The sequence below is a fragment of the Emydura macquarii genome, unplaced genomic scaffold, assembly GCF_026122565.2.
Source record: "Emydura macquarii macquarii isolate MOO-44397 ecotype Brisbane River unplaced genomic scaffold, CSIRO-AGI_Emac_v2 contig_2878, whole genome shotgun sequence".
NCBI lineage: Eukaryota > Metazoa > Chordata > Testudines > Chelidae > Emydura > Emydura macquarii.
Window position 1 is genome coordinate 30395 of NW_027133015.1, and position 19210 is coordinate 49604.

The 19210-nt window shown below is 53.9% G+C and overlaps 1 protein-coding gene across 1 annotated transcript; it reads right to left on the reverse strand.

The window, feature by feature from the left end:
* Positions 1 to 1370: 1370 nt before the first annotated feature.
* LOC137166551 (asialoglycoprotein receptor 1-like) lies at positions 1371 to 14040 on the reverse strand. Its single transcript, XM_067568322.1, has 9 exons — positions 13833 to 14040; positions 11257 to 11382; positions 10203 to 10265; positions 7506 to 7568; positions 7241 to 7303; positions 6465 to 6554; positions 3117 to 3262; positions 2892 to 2998; positions 1371 to 2118 (listed from the first exon to the last, which is right to left on the reverse strand). Exons 1-9 carry the CDS (start codon positions 13921 to 13923, stop codon positions 1971 to 1973), a joined length of 897 nt encoding a protein of 298 aa, XP_067424423.1. The 5' UTR covers positions 13924 to 14040; the 3' UTR covers positions 1371 to 1970.
* Between the last annotated feature and the right edge of the window lie 5170 nt (positions 14041 to 19210).

Genomic DNA, 19210 nt, shown 5'->3' on the forward strand with positions numbered 1-19210 from the left:
AGTTCTCTGAAACCTTCCGCTCCATGTGCCATCAAAAAAGCAAACCGAATGTTAGACCCCATCAGGACAGGGCTAGATAATAAAACAGAAAATAGTCTAATGCCTCTCTGTAAGGCATGGTGCGCGCAGACCTTGAATACTGCGTCCAGTTCTGGTCACCCCATCTCAGAAAGATACACAGGAATTGGAAAAGGTGCAGAGACGGCGAATGGAAATTACGAGGGGTTTGAAACAGCTTCCCTATGAGGCGAGATTAAAAAGACTGGGACTGTTCAGTTTACAAAAGAGATGCCTATGCGGGGATACGCTAGAGGGCTATAAAACCATGACTGATGTGGAGAAAGGGAACAGGGGAGTGTTATTTACCCCTTCACACAATGCAACAACCAGGGTTCTCCCGGTGAAATGATTAGGCAGCAGGTTTAGCATTTCACAGAGGGGATTGTGGAGGCCAAAAGCGTAACTGGGTTGAAAAAAGCAGTCGGTAACTTCCTGGAGGACAGGGCCAATTAGCTACGATGACCCAGGGAGGCAACCCCATGCGCTCAGTGTTCCTAAAACCGGCACCTACCAGAAGCATCAGCCACTGGCCACAGAGAGAGATGGGCCACTGGGCAAGGTGGACGCTGGGTCTGCCCCAGCGAGGCCGTGCGGATGAAATAGCCCGTTCCTCCCACGCCCCCGCTTTTATGAGGCCCAGGGCTGGATGAAGGCCTAGGCGCTATAAGCCACAGGCTAGGGTGTGAGCGCCTGGCAGCATGGAGGGGTGTCGAGCGTTAGCCCGCCTTACCCCTGGGCAGGGCCCAGCATGAGGCCTAGGCCTTGTCTGCACTCGCCTGTATGCTGGCAAACCTTGTGTCGCGCGGGGGGGTGATCAGACCCTTGGCCACACCCCAGCCTCAAGGAGCCTGACACACCGAGCGGGTGTGGCTGCATATGAGAAAAGACCTTCTGTGGTCCCAGCACAGTCTGGCTGTGTGTGTGTGTGTGTGTCCCTGCTGTGCGCACTATACATGCCAGGTGGACACTCTGGGAGGGTGGGTGGGGCATGTGGACGGTTGTGCCTTTGTGAAGAGCCTGTGCACGTGTGCGCCGCATACACAGCCCCAGGGTGTGTGTGTGTGTCTGCCACCAGACACAGCCCCAGGGTGTGTGTGTGTGCACACCCCGAGCAAAGCCCCAGTGTGTGTGCCTCAGTCACAGCCCCCGTGTGTGTGTGCGTGCGCGCGCACGCATGTTTGTGTCCCACACACAGCCCCAGTGTGTGTGCGTGCATGTCTGCCACCAGCCTGAGCCGGCTAGTGAGTGCGCACCCCCCATAACACAAAGACAGTGACGCCAGCACAGATTCTGAGTCCAGGGCAGCTGTATTGCCCACCGGGCCACCCTCCGCACCCTGTGTGTCACTGCAGGCCTGCTCCCCTTACATTGCAACAACCACCTGAGCATCTCAAGGTGGGTCTGAAACCTCCATTAGTCAGGGGGACCGGCCCACAGGTGGGGGGGGGGGGGGACCGGCCCACAGGTGGGGGGGGGCCTATTCTCAGCCCCATTTCACAGCAGAAGCAGCCAAGCCCAGAGGGGAAGACACGTCCCTCAGAGTTAAGTCCCAACACCCAGTGCCCCCCCGTTAACCCCTGACTCCCTGCAGAGCAAAGGGGCTAGCGCCCAGCCCCATCCCCCGCCCAGGGCACCAGAGCTGGTCCTGCGGGGTTCAAACAGGCCTGGGGGTTCAGTGAAGGCAGGAGACATAGGGGAAAGGAGGGCAGTGCAGGCCCCAGGGGGGAGGGGAGAAGGAGCTTTCACTGTGAACAGCATGTTTCCAGCCCTGAAGCAGTGGTGAAAGGATGGGGCAGGAGAGTGCCGGGCGAGCGTGGAGCATCTCCAGCCGGTTGTCGATGCGGGTGAGGAAGCACAAAAGCCCTATGGGCAGCCTGGGCTTGAACATTTCACAGGCCTCGCAGCCCAGTTTACACCGCAGGCGTTTTTTCACAGATCCACCTGTACCGCATGTGGCAGGGTTCGTCATTCCAGGTGCCGTCCTCGTGCAGGTGGGCGCAGTCCTCCTCTCGGATGTGATAATTGTATCTGTTATTGGGCTCCCCGCTGGCCCAAAACCTGGGAGGGAAGGAAGAGAAGAGCCCTTATGCCACCGGCTAGTCTAGCTGCTCCTTCGGCTGAGGGACACCTGGCTTTGAGCTGGCACTTTTCATCAGGGGAGAGAAAAGCATCAGATGGTCATTCTGCAGAAGGGGAAACCGAGGCACAGAGCAGGGCAGTGACTTGCCTATGGTCACTCAGCAGCACAGCTGGGAATGGAAGCCTGTTCTACCAAGTCCCAGAGCAGGGCTCTGACCACTAGGCAAGGTTAAAGGCCCTCAGTTCACACCCCTGCAGAGGCGTTTGCCATGTTAGCAGTGGGAGAGGCTGCCACCCCCACGGGCCATGGCAGCACAAGAACAGACTTCACTTGGAGAGACGCCCCTCTAGACTGAGAGGGGTGTTCCAGACCCATGACCCATTCAGTCCTCGGCCCCTTGACTGCGATGTCCGACGAGCACCCAGTGCAGTGCGGATGCCTTTCCCACTGGGAACTAGGCTGAGACCCAGCAAACTCGTTTCATGCAGCGGGCACCCAGCAGCCCTCCAATGGGAACGATGTGTGGTCACTACAGACCTGGGCCAGATTTCAACCAGGGACCCGTGGGGGACCGACAGGAAAGCCCGAATTGTTCAGTTATCAGGCTGTGAAATCAAACACGAGCGGTTCCATCCCAGGCCTCAGCCTTGAAGCTACTGACGTGGAAAGCGCCTGCAGGAGCAGGGATAACTGGGGAAAGCCAGGGGCAGGCAGGGGAGAGCAGAGGATTGCCCCAGGGAATGATGCTTACGTAAATGCGCCAGGAGTGTTGTCCACCCAGTGCCAGACGCCTTCATTCCCTTGGTCAGTGAAGCCAATCCAGTGACGTATGGCTCCAGCTTTAACGGCCAAGTAATTCTAGGGAGGGGATGACACAGAGGATTGGGTGGTTAGAACTGGAGCTTTAACTAGGCCCGATATCGGCCCTCTGCACAGCTGCGTTTCACCCAGTGCAGTGGGGAGGGGGGGGTCATACCTGCTCTGCTTGGTCGTTGATCACCACCAGATCGGCTTGCTGGCTCAGACAGGATTTTCTCGCTGCCTGCCAGGACTGGAGAGAGGAGGAGAAAAGGTAACACCTCCCTCGGTACTGCTCCCAGTCACGCTGGCACTGGGAAGTGCCTGCAGGGGACAACACAGCACAGTCAGCTCTGTGGCAGTGGGGAAAGCGGGGGACGTGACATACCTTGACTTTAGCCAAGCTTTGGAGAGTCTCCCACCGTATTCTTATCAGCAAGTTAAAGAAGTATGGGTTGGATGAATGGAGTATAAAATGGATAGAGAGCTGGCTAGAGCATCAGGCTGAACGGGTAGTGATCAATGGCTCCATGTCTAGCTGGCAGCCGGTAACAAGCAGAGTGCCCCAGAGGTCGGTGCTGGGGCCAGTTTTGTTCAACATCTTCATTAATGATCTGGAGGATGGGGTAGATTGCACCCTCAGTAAGTTTGCGGATGACACTAAGCTAGACGGAGTGGTATATACGCTGGAGGGCAGGGATAGGATACAGAGTGACCTAGACAAATTGGAGGATTGGGCCAAAAGAAATCTGATGAGGTTCAACAAGGACAAGGGCAGAGTCCTGCACTTAGGATGGAAGAATCCCATGCACAGCTACAGACTGGGGACCGACGAGCTAGGCAGCAGTTCTGCAGAAAAGGACCTGGGGTTACAGTGGGTAAGAAGCTGATTATGAGTCAGCAGTGTGCCCTGGTTGCCAAGAAGCTTAATAGCATATTGGGCTGCATTAGTAGGAGCATTGCCAGCAGATGGAGGGAAGTGATTATTCCCCTCTATTTGGCACTGGTGAGGCCACATTTGGAGTATTGTGTCCAGTTTTGGGGCCCTCACTACAAAAAGAATGTGGACAAGTTGGAGAGAGTCCAGCGGAGGGCAACAAAAATGATTAGGGGGCTGGAGCACAAGACTTACGAGGAGAGGCTGAGGGAACTAGGCTTGTTCAGTCTGCAGAAGAGAAGAATGAGGGGGGATTTCATAGCAGCCTTCAACTACCTGAAAGGTATCCTATCGTAACCACATCTCCATCAAACCGCTCCAGCTAATACCTCCCCCATCCAGTCCCACTACTCCTCGCACAGTGAAGGCCACTGCCCTGCATGCACATCCTGGCCAGCAACTATTGCCAGCTCCAGGCGGGCAGAGTTAAGGCTGTGTGGGCATGTACCTTACTGCTGTATTGGCTGGCTTCCAGAGATTTGAGTTGTGCTCAAGCTGATGTTCTGGAAGGACATGAGATACCAATGGGCATCTTCCACTCAGCATTAACCAAGTTTTTGTTGTGAATCCATCTCTCTCTGCGTCCATCCATCACCAGTACACACTAGCCAGCTATCCCTACTCATGCCCTTCCGGCTACATGCTTCGATATCTAGCTCCCTTCGCACCCATTCACCTAGCTACAGCTACCACTATTATCTCAGCACCTCTTATGTTACTGACTCATTGATTTGCCAGTTGTGCCAAAGGAGGGATTTTCGTCCCCAGCAGCCCCCACAACCAGCGTGCCCACACTCCACATCTGCAGCCGCAGGGTTCTTTGGTGGAGGTGTAAATCCATAGTCATGGCACGGACGTTTATGGAGTTTTACACACGGGTAACCAAGATCAGAATCCAGCTTATGTTTCCAGTGCGTGGGCTTGATTCCCAGAAGGGCTGAGCACTCGTAAACTCCATGGCCTCTTTTATACAGGAAATGGTCCCTTCTGGCCTTGGCCTCTATGAAACTCCCGCTGCAGTCCACAGGAGACCTGCATCCTGTCCGGCCCTGATTCCAGCCCTTGCCTGCTCTGCTCCAGCCCCAGTCCCTGAACTCTTGACTCCAGACTCTGACCACAGGCTTTTCTCCTGACCACCACTCCAGCTCTGCCCTTCCTTTCTGCTCCAACCACTAGGCCAGACACCTGCACTGACCACTAGGCCACACTGCCTACACCTCTGTGACACAGGGTTTGAAAAACCACTCAACTTTCATTTAACCGGAGTAAAAAAATAACAGGAGCCCTGCGTAACCCTGCTACTGCTTACTCACCAAGGGAAAGTCTAATCTTATGTCAGACCAGCCACGCGTCCCTTCCTGATCACAGAGTAGCTCCTTGAACCTCTGATCTGCTCCTTCACTCCTCAGGAGCCAGCCACTGACCCTTCAAATTCAACCCCCTTCCAGCATTCCAGATGACCAGTCTGGGGGGGGCGTCTCCCCAGGAGTCAAAGCCCCCATGTTGCCATGCAGCTAGCATGGGTTTTGTCCCACAATACACCCGTCAGCCATGTCTGCTTGACACTTATCCTACAACAACATTCCATATTATGCAATTTCAGGTGCACATTGTCACTTCTCCACAACGTCACAGAGAGAAAACAGGGATTTCTGGACTGGAACAAGCCGTGAGCCAGCTAGACCACTCCTGCCTCTTGTCCCATTGGCGCAAACCACTGGTTTATCTAGTAAGTTCATTCGTCCATCTCCTGTCATACCAGAACAGGCCATGGGACCTCCTGCTTTATCAATCCAGATGTGAGGCCCCCTTGCTGTCCAGACCTTGGGGTTATGCACTGCTGGATACTGGGGGCCCTTGATCAATGGGGGGATATTATTATCCAAATGTGGAGCAAATTCTCAGTAACTTCCCGATGGAACAAATCACTGTTTCCTCTGAGTTTTCCAGCAGGTTCATAGAAGATGAGGGTTGGAAGGGACCTCAGGAGGTATCTAGTCCAACCCCCTGCTCAAAGCAGGACCAACCCCGACTAAATCATCCCAGCCAAGGCTTTGTCAAGCCAGGCCTTAAAAATCTCTAGGGATGGAGATTCCACCACCTCTCTAGGTAACCCATTCCAGTGCTTCACCACCATCTGAGGCCTTTAGACACTTCGCTACTGAGAAGAGATAGATGGATGGATAGCTAAGACCGAGACTTCGCTTAAACTGAATCTTTCAGCACAATCCATCATATAACTCAGAGGGAAGAGTGCCCCTAGGATTGCCCTGGGTCATTGGGGTGAGCATTGATTGTGAAGGAAGAGCGCCCCCTACAGAGCCCCCCATCCTACTCCCTGCAGCACAGCACCCTCCAGCACTGCAATGGGGAGATGGGGTGAGCATGGCATCAGAGGCAATGAGTGACTATGAAGGCCCCGGATGTTCGAGGGGCTGGGAATTATTCAGTGTTTCCATCTGTATTGTGGTAGCCCCCAAAGATTGAGCCCCCCACTGCGCTAGGCGCTGTACAGACGCAGAACAGAAAGACGGTCCCTGCTGCGAAGAGCTGACAATCTAAGCAAGTGGAGGCTGGGGTGTATCTCACCGTTCCCTTTCTCTGCAGCATCCTGGATCTTGTAGGTCTCGGCCCTGATGTCGTCCCTGTCCTCCTTCGCTTTGGCCAGATCCCCGAACACTGGAAACGCAACACACGGTCGTGTACGAGAATAGGATCGTATCCCTTTAAATATTCTGGGAGCCTTGAACGGCGCTCACTGGGTTCTGCGTGTCCGAAGCTGCCAGAACCCAGCCTGAGCAGCAGGTGCCTGGCACAGCTGTGTGCAGATCGTAAACACCAGGATTTGGGGCCCCTTTCCCCGCAGCAGGAGGCACCGAGCTTGTCACAGTTGGTCCGATACCATCATTAGGGACTTGGCCGGACACTCTAGCTGGACCTGAACTTTTCATCAGGGTCAAATTCATTCAGCTCAACCCTGCCCTCCCTCTCTCCCCCAGGAGCCCTGCCCCCCAATTCTTTACCCCTGGCTCCCCAACATCTCCAGCTTCTTACAATGGGCTTCGTCTTTCTGTCCAGCCCTTGAATCTACCTGCCTCCTGCAGCCCCTAATGGGTCCCCATCCCCCTCTCCCCTCCCCCATTTGCCCCAAATTATTCTGGGGAGCAAGGGCAGGTCTTGGCCGTGGGTTTCCTGCCTTGGTGCCGCCATCTCAGGGAAAGAATCACAAACTCTCCTTGCTCAGGCTGACCCCGGTAGGGGTAGGGGGGAAATCCCCGATTGCCAAGGACTGCCCAGCGCTGGGGTTCTCCAGCCCCACCTGAGCTTCCTGCCCCAAGCCTGCTCCACACCCCCACCTGCCTCACCTTCCACTCTCAGCGTGGTCTGGTCTGACTGCAGCCTCAGCAGCTCCGCGGCCAGCTCCGCCTCTGAGAGACAAACAGAGCCGATCACACTCCTGGGGCGCCACGGGGAGGGGTGGGGGGGTTGATCAGGGAATGTGGGGGTAGTTTGTGAGGAGGACAAGCGAGGCAGGGCAAAGGGGTGAGATGAGAGGATGCGGGGGGGGAGGGAAGGGGTTTCCACAGAGGGGATGTCAGGCTATGGATCCGTGGGGGCTCCGCTACGTACCAGTGCGGTGCATGATGGATTGGTTTAAATGAAGCATCTCCAGTTGCTTCGCCATCTTGGACTCTGGAAGAGACAGAGCCTGGTGAACTGGGAACCATCTGTCGCCCTCACACCTGTGTCTTGGGGCAGGGCCGTGGTCCCCAGAACAGCGGGTCTGCACAGGCCACCCAGCTCCAGTTTCCTTCCCTGAGGGAGGCCGTGCACGGGTGGATTTGCTTCCACCCCTTGGCCCTGATGATCAGTGAGGCTCCAGGTGGGAGTGAGCTGCCCCAGGCCGTGCAGGGAGGCAAGGTGAGATCTTAGGGGCCCTTATATCCTGCCCTGTGCTCATTCCCTCAGACCCACAGACAGCCACCAGCCCGGCGTAGGGGACAGCCCGTTAGCGAGATCAGTTAGGGTCCCTCTAGACTAGTCCGTAATGGACGTCTCATCAAGAACAAGGAGCAACGGTCTCAAGTTGCAGGGCGGGAGGTCTAGGTTGGACATTAGGAAAAAGTTTTTCCCTAGGAGGGTGGTGAAGCACTGGAATGGGTTACCTAGGGAGGTGGTGGAATCTCCATCTTTAGAGGTTTTTAAGCTGAGGCTTGACAAAGCCCTGGCTCAGTCCTGCTTTGAGCAGGGGTTGGACTAGATGACCTCCTGAGGTCCCTTCCAACTCTAATATTCTATGATTCTATGATTCACAGCTAGGACGCCCTGCTGTCGAGAAGCTGAAGCTGAGGATATCCAGCGCTTCAGTGGTCAGTCTCTGGCCCTGTGGGACTGAAACATGGCCTCTCACTGGTGAGATTGAAAGGAAATTGGACGCTCTTCAGAGGAAGCCTGATCAGAACCATCAATTGAAGGAATCCACTTCCTAATGGACCAGGCCCTGCTCTATTAGACGGTCACCCAATCCCCTCCAAAGTGACCCGGTCATCTGCTCTGGACACCCGCCATCTTCCCTGCAAGAGTCATCTGACTTTGAGCCTAGGAAAGCAGGCTGGAAGATCTAACCCACGACGGCTGGACGGCGTTGGACACTTGTGCCTCACAGGCATCCTGCCCTGTAATGCACAGATTTGGCTCAGGACAGAACATCCTGGAGGCCCAGCCTGCGCTCAGTCACCTCTGCACAAGAGAACTGACCACCCCTCTAGACTAGTGAAATTTGCACTTGTGTCACACCGGGCACAAGGCTTGCACAATGCCATTCCCTGTGCTAAGTCACCAGGGTGAGACACGCTGGAGCGGGTCCTGCTTTGCACCAGTACAACGCGTCTACATGAGATGTTTGCACCGGCATTTAACCATCGGGACAACGTCTCCAGGAGCGGGGCAGATTCTCCATCACCGGAGCCTTTAACAGATTTGACTTCTCCCCCTGAGAGCACTGCTCCAGATAGAGTCGCAGGGTGACCTACACGGGGCTGGGTCATGCAGGGGGTCAGAACACTCCCGGCCGGAACCTCCGTGAATCTGTGAGCTCCCAGGGTGCAAACTTCCCTGCTCTAGACGGGCTAGTTAAATAAAGCCTGATCCAAATGCCATTCCAGAGAATGGGCGTCTGTAACAGGGTGCTGGGTGCTGACCCCCTGGCCAGCCTCCTGTCACGCCAGCATAAATAGCTGAGGGGCAGCAGAGCTGGTTAGCTGGGCAGTTGCCCAGCTGACCCAGGAGGGTTTACATGCCAGCCAAGAAGGGAAGGGGGGTGGGAGGAGCAGAGAGGGGAAGGCGTGGATGGGGTGTGGAGGCTTTGCCTGACTCCCTGGATCCTGAACAGTCCCAGAGACTGGTGGCACAACCAAGGCACTGTAAGGTGGTGGGGAACTCACGGGCCCCTTGTAAATAAACACACTGGTTAATGCAAGCTGGAGGGTCTTCGAGTCCTTTGTTTGCCAGAGAGGGACCAAAGCAGAGGGGCTGCGGCAGGAAACCCCTTACAGAGTCTTTCCATCCGGCTCGATGGGCTTTGGATCAGATTGTTAATTAGTTAATCGAAGCGCAACCAAAACCGTGAGAGGCTGGGTACGTCCTGGTTCCTTCTAATTCCCCCGTATCTGTTTGCCTGTCTCCACCTTTAGGCCCTTGTCCAATATTTAGGTTGGAAGCTCTTTGGGGCAGGATCTGTCGTTTTGTTCTGCATTTGTGCAGACTGTTTAGTCTGCAGAAGAGAAGAATGAGGGGGGATTTGATATCAGCTTTTAACTACCTGAAAGGGGGTCCCAGGGAGGATGGAGCTAGGCTTCTCAGTGGTGGCAGATGATAAAACAAGGAGCAACGGTCTCAAGTTGCAGTGAGGGAGGTCTAGGTTGGATATTAGGAAAATGTTTTTCCCTGGGAGGGTGATGAAGCACTGCAATGGGTTACCTAGGGAGGGGGTGGAATCTCCATCTTTAAAGGTTTTTAAGCTGCAGCTTGACAAAGCCCTGGCTGGGATGATTTAGTCGGGGTTGGTCCTGCTTTGAGCAGGGGGTTGGACTAGATACCTCCTGAGGTCCTTCCAACTCTAATCTTCTATGATTCTATGTTACTTCCTGCTGTGTTCAAGGGAACAGGTCCTGGATAGCTAAAGAAGATCACAGTGAGAACAGACCTGCCTGGGAGCAGCAGTTGCTCCCCCTAATGGGACCAAACCCAGCCAGGCCTCAGATTTTGGCTTGGGCCAACAACAGTAAAACCAACGCATGGATACCCAGGAAGAAGCTGGATTGTTACCGTCGGCTTTCATCACCAATTGATCAGTCCGCATCTGCTCCAGCTCCTTGGACATCGCTGAGTCTAGAAAGAGGAACAGATGTCAGCTGTTGTTTATATGGTTTTGGGGGACTCAGAGTAGAGATGAATTTTCAGTTTGGATTCACAGCCCAGGGAGCTATGCTGCATTTCTGCTTTCCAGCTTCTCCTTACTCATGACTGGGGGAGACAATCTCCCAGTCCTCTCTGAACCACTTGTACCCTGGTGCAGTCTGGACTACCCCGAATGTTAAAATAATAATAATAATGATGAGATTGGCTTAAAGATCTTGAGATTTGTAAAAACTAATACTAATTTTGGATTCCTTTTCTTTGCTCTCTGGTTCCTGAGCTGTTACATCACTTTCTCAGGCTTTTCTTTGCAACTAGAAACTGTCTATTTTTTTTTTTTTTAAATGAAAGCTGAGAGTCTCATCTAATCACATGACTCCAAGAACTGGGACTTTAATTCAACCCCCTGGAGTTGGCAACGCTGGGGCAGCTGTGCATAACGGCTCCCACCAGGGTCCATCAGGAGGGGTTGCATGCCTAATCCCTGCTGCAAAGACCTCTAACCACTTGAGCTATAGAAGTAACTCCGTTAGCGGGCAGCAGTAGTTGGGCCATCATCCTGTGTGGTGCTGCCACTAGAGGGGGTCCCAGCACACACTGTACTAGCTTGTTGCTCATGGGGATAGACTCAAACATCAAACCTCAATGCCTCCCTGCTCACACTGCATGCCCTGGGAAAGGGCCCCACCGCTGTGAGCCGGAGGGCGGGTGGCCTGACTTGTTAAGCCTTGTCTTACAATTAGCAGTTCTGTGGCACAGGGTGGTGCATTACAGGGGATTGTACCCCTTCCCCTGCAGCATCTGATGCTGGCCATTGACAGGGACCCAGGCTGGGAGGGAGACTCGGGTGAAATCTTGGCCTCATTAAAGCAAATGAGAGTTTGACCACTGACTTAATGGAGCCAGGATGTCACCCCTGGGCTTTCCCACTGTTCCCATATTGAACACGTGCCGGCATACTCACACTTCGCAATCACCACGATGAGGAGGACGGCCCACAGCACGAACGAAATGGCGTGCAGGACGTAAAGGGTTAATATGGACTTTGCCGCCTCCTTCAGGCCCCTAGGGAACGGCAGAAAGGAGCTCCCTGGAAGGGAGCAGCAGAGAGGAGATGGTTAGAGCACGAGGCCCTGCCCCATGAGGAAGGCAGGAGGGCGATGAGCTGTCACCACCATGGACGTGCCTCTGGGGTCAGGCACCTCTGTGCACCGCTGGGCACACAGGGACATTCACCCCGAGAGGCTGGGAAATCAAGCTCCAATTTTAACGTGATTTTGTGTATTTCCACCCAGCCTCTCCCATCCATTCTAGCTCATCTCTGTCTCCAGCGTATCTCCACCTGCTCCCCACCCACCTACACAGGCTTCCATCCCCTCCTCCGTTGCCCTTGCAGTAAGGGAACCCCATTTTCTGGGAGTCCCCCATCTTTTCCCAAGGATCCTGTGGGGAACTGGGCGGGGCATGCAAGATGCTGGGATGATTCCCTGGTGTTTTACCCTCCCTGCCCCTGTCTCCTCTGACTAGCTTCCACTGTCAGAACACAGCTCCATGGCTCAGGCTTCTGCCTACCGCTCCCCCCCCTCCCCTGCTCAAACTGTGACCCCCTCTTGATGGCTGATGTTCCCTGTCCTTGGCTTCCTCTCCCCATGCCCTGAGCTCCCCTGGGCACTGTCCTCCAAGACTCTTGCCATCTTGCCCATAAACTCATGCGCCATGAAGACACCCAGCCGGGGAGGCTGCCCCCTGTTCTGTGCCTCTGTCCGCTCCACTGCAGCCCCCTCCAGGTAGGGACCAGACCTTGGTACAGAATGTGCCCTCCTGCCACCCCCTACCCCAGCCCTCTGGGCTCCTGTCAGCAGGGAGCTGCGGAAGGGAAGGAAGCAGCTGTGTCTCCAACCTCCACATCAACCGCCCCCCTTCCGTCCCCCTTCCCCACTTCCCCCGCACGTCACGCCCCTTCGCTTCCCAGGAATTAAAGTTAAAAAGAGGAAGAAAAGAACCGAAAATCTGCTGTAAATGCAGAATTGTTTGTACCCAGGAAGCACGCGACACCTTCCCATTGCACAACCCAGGCATGGCCTGCCTGGTCAGCAGGATTCTGGATCTGAAACACAGCTGGCAGGACTTGCACTTCTGGGCCTGGGAAAAGCACTGGGGATAAGGCTGCTGATGGCATGACCTGGGATGTGAATTAAAGCCCTGCGCAGGACTATTTTTTAACCCTGTTCCTGTCCCGTATACCCATTCCCACCTGCTCCCGCAATGCTGCTTGTATTTTTAACCCGCTCCCAGCTGCAAAAACCTTAGATCCTGCAAATCTCACAAGCGAGAGAGAGAGATTCCCCCCGTGCTACTGAAACAAACCAGCCAATAAACCGACAGTCAGTTAATGGAGATATAAATGGAATTCAGCTACATTTGTACCACTAAAAGAATGAAACAGACCTTGCTTAAGCCATGTAAAAAATACTTTTGAAAAGAAGTTAGCATAGACATCAAATCCCTTTCTAGCCCTCTCACATTTACGTTTTAAAACATGAACAAAAAACAAACTGGCTTTACATTGTTGAAAGTCTTGGACACCAAACTCATGAGAGATTTAATGTTTTCCCCCAAATTCCCGCAGGCTGGTGTTTCTGCCCACCCCCCACAACCTCACCCTCAAAGTCCATTTTACCTGCTCCCACTATTATGGCAGCGGGTCCTATGGGGCGCGTGGGATCCCAGTCCCACTACAGGACTAATGTGTATAACAGGTTCCACTGATCAGCAACTTGTGCACCACCAGCAGCAGTGCTGAGTGCACGGGAGGTGCCAAATCTTCTCTCTCCCCCCATGCCCGTATGCCCTCCTTCCCCCTCTCCAATACACCCCATCGAGCTAACAACATTGTTTTCCTTTTCATTCAAATTAAATCACACAAGCCCTTGTAACTGTGGGGGGAAGAGATTCAGTGACCCATGGAATTGGGGGGGGGGGAAGTATATTAGGAAAAGAAAGGATTGAATGAGAGAGAGAGAGAGGAGAAAGTGTGCCGGGGGAAAGAAAAGACAGGAATGAGTCGGGCTGAGAGGGGAGGAGGGACCCCTGAACAAACTCCTGCCACCTGTAGCTGGGCCCACCCCAGCCAACACCGGCAGACAGGCAGACTGGACTGTGGACACACTGAACTCTTGGACACGCTGTTTACTTCTCCAGACCTGAAGAAGCTTGGCCTTTCCACCTACAGAAGCTGGTTCAAGAACAGATGTTACCTCACCCACCTTGTCTCCCGCTCACATCCTGGGACCAAGACACAGTTACACCAGCATCTAATCTACCTGCCCTCAGCTCCGACTCCATCCCCTTCCAGAGAATAGGCTCCCTTCACGGCGGAGCTCTGCACATCGGCCCAGTTCTGTGGACCTTGCGCCCGCTGCCCAGCCCTCGCTTTCAGTGGGGCGAGAGGTCTGCAGGATCGGAGCCGGTTATGAAGAAGTCAGCTGACTGGGAGGAAAGGGCTGTGGCATTTCCCCACTATTGCAGCCTGGGAGTTACCTGCCCTTCCACATGCCATTTCTGCCCCTTGTCCCCTGAGCTCCACTCGGTCGGACTCTTCACACTTCTGGTAAATGCTGCCCAAACCCATCGCACTGAGTCACTCCCTGCACCAAGGCTGCTCCGGTGGGTTTTATACCAGCTGAGGCTCTGAGCAGCTTTCCTGGGAAAGGAAACGCATGTACCACTAACCCTTCCTTTCTGTGTCACTTCTCCCTCTGCAGCTGGGAACCCGTGTACAATCAGTGTGCCTGGGAAAATGGAGGGTGGCCCCGCCCCGCCCACAGTGGGGCAAGAGGGGTGTGTGTTAAACTCCTTCAGAGGCAATGTTCAGCCACTGCTCAGAGAACTTGCATGAAAGATCCCTCCATCCTCTGTGCAAGCCATGGCTCTCCGGATCACTCTTCTGGCTGAAAATTGTATTTAGGGTTGTCAGGAATAGCCAGTATGGATTTGTCAACAAATCATGTCAAATCAACCTAATTTCCTTCTTTGACAGGGTTACTGGCTTAGTGCATGGGGGGAAGCAAACAGCTCTATCACATCTTGATTTTAGAGAGGCTATTGATACAGTCCCACATTACATTCACATAAGCAAACTAGGGAAATGTGGTCTAGATGAAATGCTACAAAGGTGGGTGCACACCTGGTTGAAAGACTATAGTCAAAGAATATCTCCCCATGGTTCACTGGAAAACTGAAAGGGTGTATCTAATGGGGCCCTGCAGGGGTCAGTCCTAGGCCCCGTATTGTTCAATATTTTCATGAGTGGCTTGGATATGGACTGGAGAATATGCTTATAACATCTGAGGCTGACACTAAGCTGGGAGGGGTTGCAAGCACTTTGGAGACCAGGTTTAGAATTCAGTGCAGCACATCTACATGGGTGGTTTGGCAATGGCATTTAACCAACAGCTCGATGTCTAGTTGGCAGCCGGTAACAAGCAGCGTACCCAAGGGATTGGTGCTGGGGACAGTTTTGTTCAACGTCTTCATTAATGATCTGGAGGATGGGGTGGATTGCACCCTCAGCAAGTTTGCAGATGACACTAAGCTAAAGGGAGTGGTAGATACCCTGGAGGGTAGCGATAGGGTACAGAGTGATCTAGACAAATTGGAGGATTGGGCCAAAAGAAATCTAATGAGGTTCAACAAGTACAAAGTCCTGCACTTAGGATGGAAGAATCCCACGCACTGCTACAGACTGGGGACCATCTGGGGCAGCAGCTCTGCAGAGAAGGACCTGGGGGTAACAGTGAACAAGAAACTGGATATGAGTCAGCAGCGTGCCCTTCTTGCCAAGGCGGCTAATGGCATATTGGGCTGCATTAGTAGGAGTGTTGCCAGCAGATTGAGGGAAGTGATCATTCCCCTCTATGCAGCACTGGTGAGGCCACATTTGGAGTATTGTGTCCAGTTTTGGGCTCCCCCCCCATGACAGGAAGGATGTGGACAAATTGGAAAAAAGTTCAGCAGAGGACAACAAAAATGATTAGGGGGCTGGAGCACAAGACTTATGAGGAGAGGCTGAAGGAACTAGGCTTGTTTAGTCTGCAGAAGAGAAGAGTGAGGGGGGATTTGATAGCAGCCTTCAACTACCTGAAAGGGGGTTCCAGGGAGGATGGAGCTAGGCTGTTCTCAGTGGTGGCAGATGACAGAACAAGGAGCAGTGGTCTCAAGTTGCAGCGGGGGGAGGTGAAGGTTGTATATTAGGAAAAACTTTTGCACTAGGCGGGTGGTGAAGCACTGGACTGGGTTACCTAGGGAGGTGGTGGAAACTCCATCCTTAGAGGTTTTTAAGGCCCGGCTTGACACAGCCCTGGCTGGGATGATTTAGTTGGGTTGGTCCTGCTTTGAGCAGGGGGTTGGACTAGATACCTCCTGAGGTTCCTTCCAACCCTCATCTTCTATGATGCTAAGATCCATCAGTGTGACGTTTCCCAGGAGTTCCCAGGATCGTGAGGCTCCTTGTCACCACCTGGCCTCAGTGTGAGGAAGTCTTATCTGTGTCTGCTATGGATCAGCTCCCTGAAACTACCAGTCTGGGGCAACGCAGGCACTGCCTTCCAGGCTCCCACAGGTTCTCTCTCTCTCTGTTATCGATAGGCACACACCAATCCCAGGGTCCTCCGTGTATCCCTCTGAACATCCCAGAGCTCATAGACACACTATTCCCAAAGGAATAGCACACAGCTGCTTGTAAGACTCAGCTCAGGACCACCATGTTACTTAACACACAGTGCTTAGCTACACGTAGAGTGAAAACAAGAACACGCTTATCATCAAACAGAGCTTCACCGGATAGAGAGCGCGAGAATATGGGAAACAAATGGTCACTGTCACATGCTCTGGAGTGGTTCATGACCATGATAGCCAACCTCAAGGCAGACCCCTGACAGTGGGGATATGGTCTATGATTAGTTTTCACCAACCCACTAACACTGTAACTGTCTTACCGTGGAGTCACAGACAGTCCCCTTGGGTATTCCCATTTATCTTGCCAGACCCAGGCAAGCTGGACCGAGCGATAAATGGTCCCTTGCACCAAAGACCACAAAATGTGCAGGTGGCTCCCAGCCCCAAAAAACCAGTCACTTCCCCCAAGTCAATTTGTACCTTAAATCACACACCAAAGACCAGGCTTACAGCCAATCCTGTAATAAACCTTTAGTTAGTTTATTAACTAGGCAGATGAAATAAGAAAGTTACTTACAGGTTAAAGCAGGCAACATACATACACAAATGAGTTACAGTGTGGTTCCAAAAGGTGACAGAGGGGTAGTAATCTGTCAGTACTGAATGCCTTTTAGTGCTAACTCAGGTTGACCCTGGAGAATCTCAGGTCCTGTTTCCTAGCTTCAGCCCGTTAAGATCCAAACAGAAAAAAAGAGAGAGAGGAAAAAAATTGTGTGTCATCTAGTTTTATTTCCTTCTTCCGCAATTCAAGCTGACGGGATGAAAGAACCTTTTGCACGGAGCCTCTTCATGGGTGCAATGATGCAATTAACAATGTCTCTGTGTTCTGACGTCTCACAATGACCCATTTGGATTCAATAGTTCTCCCTGATGGGCAGGAGATAGCGCCTTTTGTAAGAATTCAGCATTTTGCTTTAGGTGACTGTGGATGGGCCCTGGGGGGGCACGAAGGGGGGCAGGCAGCGTCCGGGGTTCTCCCTCTGGGTCCTTCTCAGAGGGGGACCACCCCTCCCGGCTATTTCCTGCCGGGAGCAGTCTCAAGCCCTTTTCCCGGGCAAGCAATCTTTCGCTGGGCCCTCAGGCAGGGCTGGCAAAGAAGCAGGCCCGCTCTCTGGAGCAGTATGGAGGGTGAAGCTCTCTGGAGCGGTATGGAGGGTGAATGGGGGAAGGGGGACGCAGGCCCACCCATCTCCACTGTGTCCCAGCCCAAGACCCTCGCAGTGGCAAAAGGCTTTTGCCACAGGTTTGGTGGGGCTCCTGCCGCAACACACCGCCCGGGTTGCTCCTGACTCAGCCACAGTCTTATGGCTGTCCCTGGACTTCTTCCTCCCCAAAACCCCTAGTACCTGCCTCCCTCGGGTCGCTGGGGTGTGGTAGTCCTACGAAGCCCTCCTCCTCAACAGGTGGCAGCTCTGGAAACTCCATGGGTTCCTCCACAGAGGGCAGCTCTTCCAGGTCCTCTGGCCCCCAGGCAGGGCTGATAGGTTCTCCAGGTCCCAGGCTCTGTACTGCTCAGGTCTGCCCTCCTCTGGCTCCTAGGCAGCCAGTGACTCAGGTGGGCCCTCCACCAGCTCCCAGGCTGGGGGTAAGACTGGCCACTCCCTGTCGGTGTGGGTTTCTGGCCTGGTCTTAGCTAGGAGCCTCAGGAGAGAAGCATCCTTCTCCTTCTGCCATCTTCCCCTGACTGGGCTTGCAGGCCGGGGGGTTTTAAAGGCCTGGCTCCGCCCCCTGCTTCCGGTCAGGTGGTGTCCCTGGGGCTTCTAAAGGCCTGGACCCGCCCACCTGCTTCCAGTCAGGGGTTTTCCTTCGGGGCTCTACCAGCCAGGCTGGCTCTGGCTCTGGCTCCCCCCCCCGGGTCCTTCTCCAAGGGGGACCACCTCTCCCAGCTACAGTGACATTTTTTCCCTGTTTGGTGAGTTACGCAGTTCAGAACAAACATTTGACAGTTCTGGGGACAGCCATTAAGTGTTACCTTGTGGCATGGCACTCTCACGTTGTGAGTAGGATTAATACATGCAGCAGTTTACAGACATTGCATAACATCTAAGCACTAAACACATTGTCATAAGTCCAGTCCCCCACTTTAACCATGCTAACGGTGACAAACTGCCTGCTCTGCTACGGTGGGGCCCGCACTTGCTCTCGGGTGGTTTTCGGGGCACCACCTGTTGACTCTGTCTCTGGACCTCAGTGCCCCTGTAGTGCACAGTGAGAGGGAGGGGGAAGGAACCCAGGCCCACCCTCTACTCCGGGCCCCCACCAGGGGCCCTTTGAATAGCAGCTGTGTTCTGCTGACACTGCTCCAGCAGAACTTTTCCCCTGAGTTATTCCCCCTCTCTGTTCTCTTGTACCTTTCTCGTGGCTCTTGGTCTGGTTCCTGTGGTTGATCACAACACTCCTCCCACACTACTGCCTTCAGCCTAACCATCCTGCCCCTCCCCTTCCCAGCCCCTCCCCCCTTTGGTGTTTGCCCCTGCGACCCCTCCCTGCTAGCACCCTCCTCCCCTGCCTGCAGCCTAGCGGAGAGGAGCAGTCAGCCCTGACCCGCCCCTTTGCTCCTGTGCATCCCCCAGTGTCTGCTCCCGTCCATCCCTCCAAATGGATAGGAGGCCCCCTTGGTCGACCCTGTTCCTCCCCCCCAGCCTACCCTGTCTACCCCTGTGGCTATGCTTTGACCACGGCTGCCAGATCTACTGCCACCACGGCCCCTTTACAACCAGATCATTAAGAGGGGAGGGGGAGGAAGGAAACATTCTTGACCATATCCCATGTCTGCCGCCTGTAGTCCCGTTGCCATGGTAGCTATCATACTGGCTGTTTGTTCAGCCCTAGCTGTGCTTCCTCCTACAGACGGGCACCCCCCTCATGGATCCAGTGAAGATGTGTGGAAGGGCCAGGGCCTTCTACATTAGCCTCTTCTTCCTGGATCTGACTGAAGCCGCCGCCTGCAGGGTGCTCTGGAACAAATGTGAGCCGTCCCCAGGAGCTGTGCAAACAGATCAGATGTAGATTCCTTGTTCTATTGTAGAAGTGAGATAGAGAGAAATTTTTCCTGTACTGTTATGATAATGGCATAGTACTGGTTGATAATGTACGATGTGATATGTATGATAATGGTCTCGTACTGTTTAGTTCGGCATAAGTGGACTCTATCTTCTTAGTTTCTTGAAGCGAGCTCTTTC